Source organism: Montipora capricornis, chromosome 5, assembly GCF_036669925.1.
Source record: "Montipora capricornis isolate CH-2021 chromosome 5, ASM3666992v2, whole genome shotgun sequence".
NCBI lineage: Eukaryota > Metazoa > Cnidaria > Anthozoa > Scleractinia > Acroporidae > Montipora > Montipora capricornis.
The window spans coordinates 19,783,568-19,786,067 of NC_090887.1; the positions used below are offsets into that span (position 1 = coordinate 19,783,568).

Here is a 2,500-nt window from a genome sequence, read left to right on the forward strand (position 1 = left end):
TCCCCTTGACTGATAAAATTAGAATTAAATTAGAAGCTGATGAAAAAAATGAGAGCTCAAATAAAAATAAATGAATGAATGAATAACAATAAATAAATGAATGAATAAATAAAACAATTCAAGCAATTCCGCGTAGTTGACGCGCGTGGGACCTCGAGATACTCCGAAGGCTCGAAATGTCAATCATTCCATAATAGGTGATCTAGGCGGAGCGGGAAATGTTAGAAATTCAATATGAATTCCTTCACACGCTGTTGCCTGTCACAACCAAAGAACGCGTGAACTTCCCGTCTTTTCGGGAATTTACGTCTTGTTTATGAGCAATTTTTGCGGAGCGCTGATATTGTTTTGAAGCTGGCTAAATTGAGAGTTTTTGGTATTGGAATATTTTGGTATTTTGGTATTGGAATATTTGGTCTCATGACAAACCACACTTGTGATGTGCAAGCGATCAACGAGAGGTCAACATCTCGTACGTACAGCGTTGAGTTTGGCAATTAAGCCTGTACGAGGAACAAAGACCGTTATAAATAATTTGGTACTATTGGTTTTCGACAAAGAGTAACGACCCTACTGGAGAAACCTTCACTTTACGAAAAAGACTTTTTCTTGAACTTAATTGTGGTAAGGGAAAACATTTGCGGTGTTTGGTGATCGACGATCGCATCATGTGTAGTAAGTACATTGTGTAGTACTTGGTAGGGACACGGGCGCCAAATATCAAAACGCGACACTCTTCGTGTTTGTTGCGGAAACATCACAATATCATGTCTTATATACCTCCTCCAACACCTACGTTTGAAAAAGACAGGATAAAGGCTTTGAAAAATGAGCGAATCAACTCCCAGAAGAAAACATTCACAAAGTGGGTCAATTCTTTTCTTGATAAGGTGAGACCTAGTAATTAAGCTTATTGACTGAAGTTGTAGAAGTTCGCTCATATCATTAAATATTATGCTAAGAAGGAAATATATTCATCTTGAAGTGCCAGACTTCAATTTCTCAACTTATGAGAACATGATCAGATTAACTATTTAATGATTTGTTTCCTTGAAAATAAATACGAAAGGAGTTACTACCTTAGCCCTGTCTGAAAGAGCGTGACACTGAAAATCTTGTATCTTCATGGATGTTTCTTATGTCGTGACTGGGGTGAAATTGTCCGTAACATAAAGTCAGGCTGGCTGTTGAACTCAAATATATATAAGTGCTAAATTCAGTGAGTTAAAGCTAACTTGTACATCTGTGCAGGGTTTCTGTAGTTTTTTTTTTTGAAAGTGATGAGCCATTATTGATTGGAATGAAAAGAGAAGGCTATCATCTGTTAATTTGTCAAAATTGATTGGAAGGTAGGTGCCATACATGAAATGAGGCGATTGGCAAGAAGTAACCAAGGCCACGTAGCCATGTGTCAAACTCTGCCCCCCGTCACACAGAAAAATTGTACTTACCATTTCTTGCCCTCAGGAGAGGGTGGGTTGGGCAAAAGTGAATACCCAAGCAAAGGTAATAGGCCATTTCCGAGTTCTAGTCTGTCCCCTCTTCAAAGCAAGTCTAAGTGGTAAGTTTTTGTAATGGTAATTAGTTCTACTTTACATATGAATGAAAACTAATTTTCATGACAAAAACTTCGCACTTAGACTCGCTTTGAAGATGAGGCTGGCCAGAACTCGGAAATGGGCTATCATGATTGCAAACAACCGCAACAGCACATGTACAATGTCAATAACAGGTGACCAGCAGTCTTTTCCAAGTTAAGTTTGCTTATAAATAACCACAGTAATGCCCCAACTGCTTTGTTCTCAAGAAACCTTTTTGTAACACTTTTCCAGCATAACCAACATGTGGATGACTTATTCACTGATCTGTGTGATGGAAGATTGCTTATATCCCTCCTTGAGATAATTTCTGGAGAAAATCTTGGAAAAATTGGTTAGTATTGAAATGTCAGTTTGAACCCTTGTATTGCAATGATTCAAAGAATAATAACTTATTGTTTCTACGGCATTCATTCTTCATCGTGTCACAGTGCTGATAATAATTTAATTTAATAATAACAATAATATTATTAGCAACTCAGATTTGAATACTACAGATACATGTAATGGGCCATTTCCGAGTTCAGGTCTGCCTCCTCTTCAAAGCGAGTCTAAGTGTGAAGTTTTTGTGATGGTAATTAGTTATATGAATGAAAACTAATTTTCATAAGAAAAACTTTGCACGTAGACTCGCTTTGAAGAGGAGGCAGACATGAACTCGGAAATGGCTTATTATGTATGTAGATAACCAATGTTGTCAAAAGGCAAAATCTCCACCTACTTTGATGTCTTGAACACCTCCCGCACTTTTATAACCAGTATTTATTAATCTCTGAATTTTCAAACAGCTGTCCACTGTCAACAGACCCCTAAAAGGAAGAGGATGAAAATAATTTTGGATATAACTATTATTTCATGATGATAATTAAATTGATTTAGTACACACAATATTACACGGAGAA

At 37.0% G+C, this 2,500-nt stretch overlaps 1 protein-coding gene across 2 annotated transcripts in view; it reads left to right on the plus strand.

Annotated features, from left to right (window-relative positions):
• The first annotated feature begins 253 nt into the window (after positions 1–253).
• The window catches only part of LOC138049840 (spectrin beta chain-like), a 62,666-nt gene continuing 60,419 nt past the window's right edge, over positions 254–2,500 (plus strand). For both annotated transcript variants that reach the window (XM_068896292.1, XM_068896293.1), the window contains exons 1-2: positions 254–890; positions 1,833–1,932. In XM_068896292.1, coding sequence (XP_068752393.1) covers positions 768–890; positions 1,833–1,932 — 223 coding nt within the window. In that variant the 5' untranslated portion in view covers positions 254–767. The remainder of the gene's footprint in view (positions 891–1,832; positions 1,933–2,500) is intronic.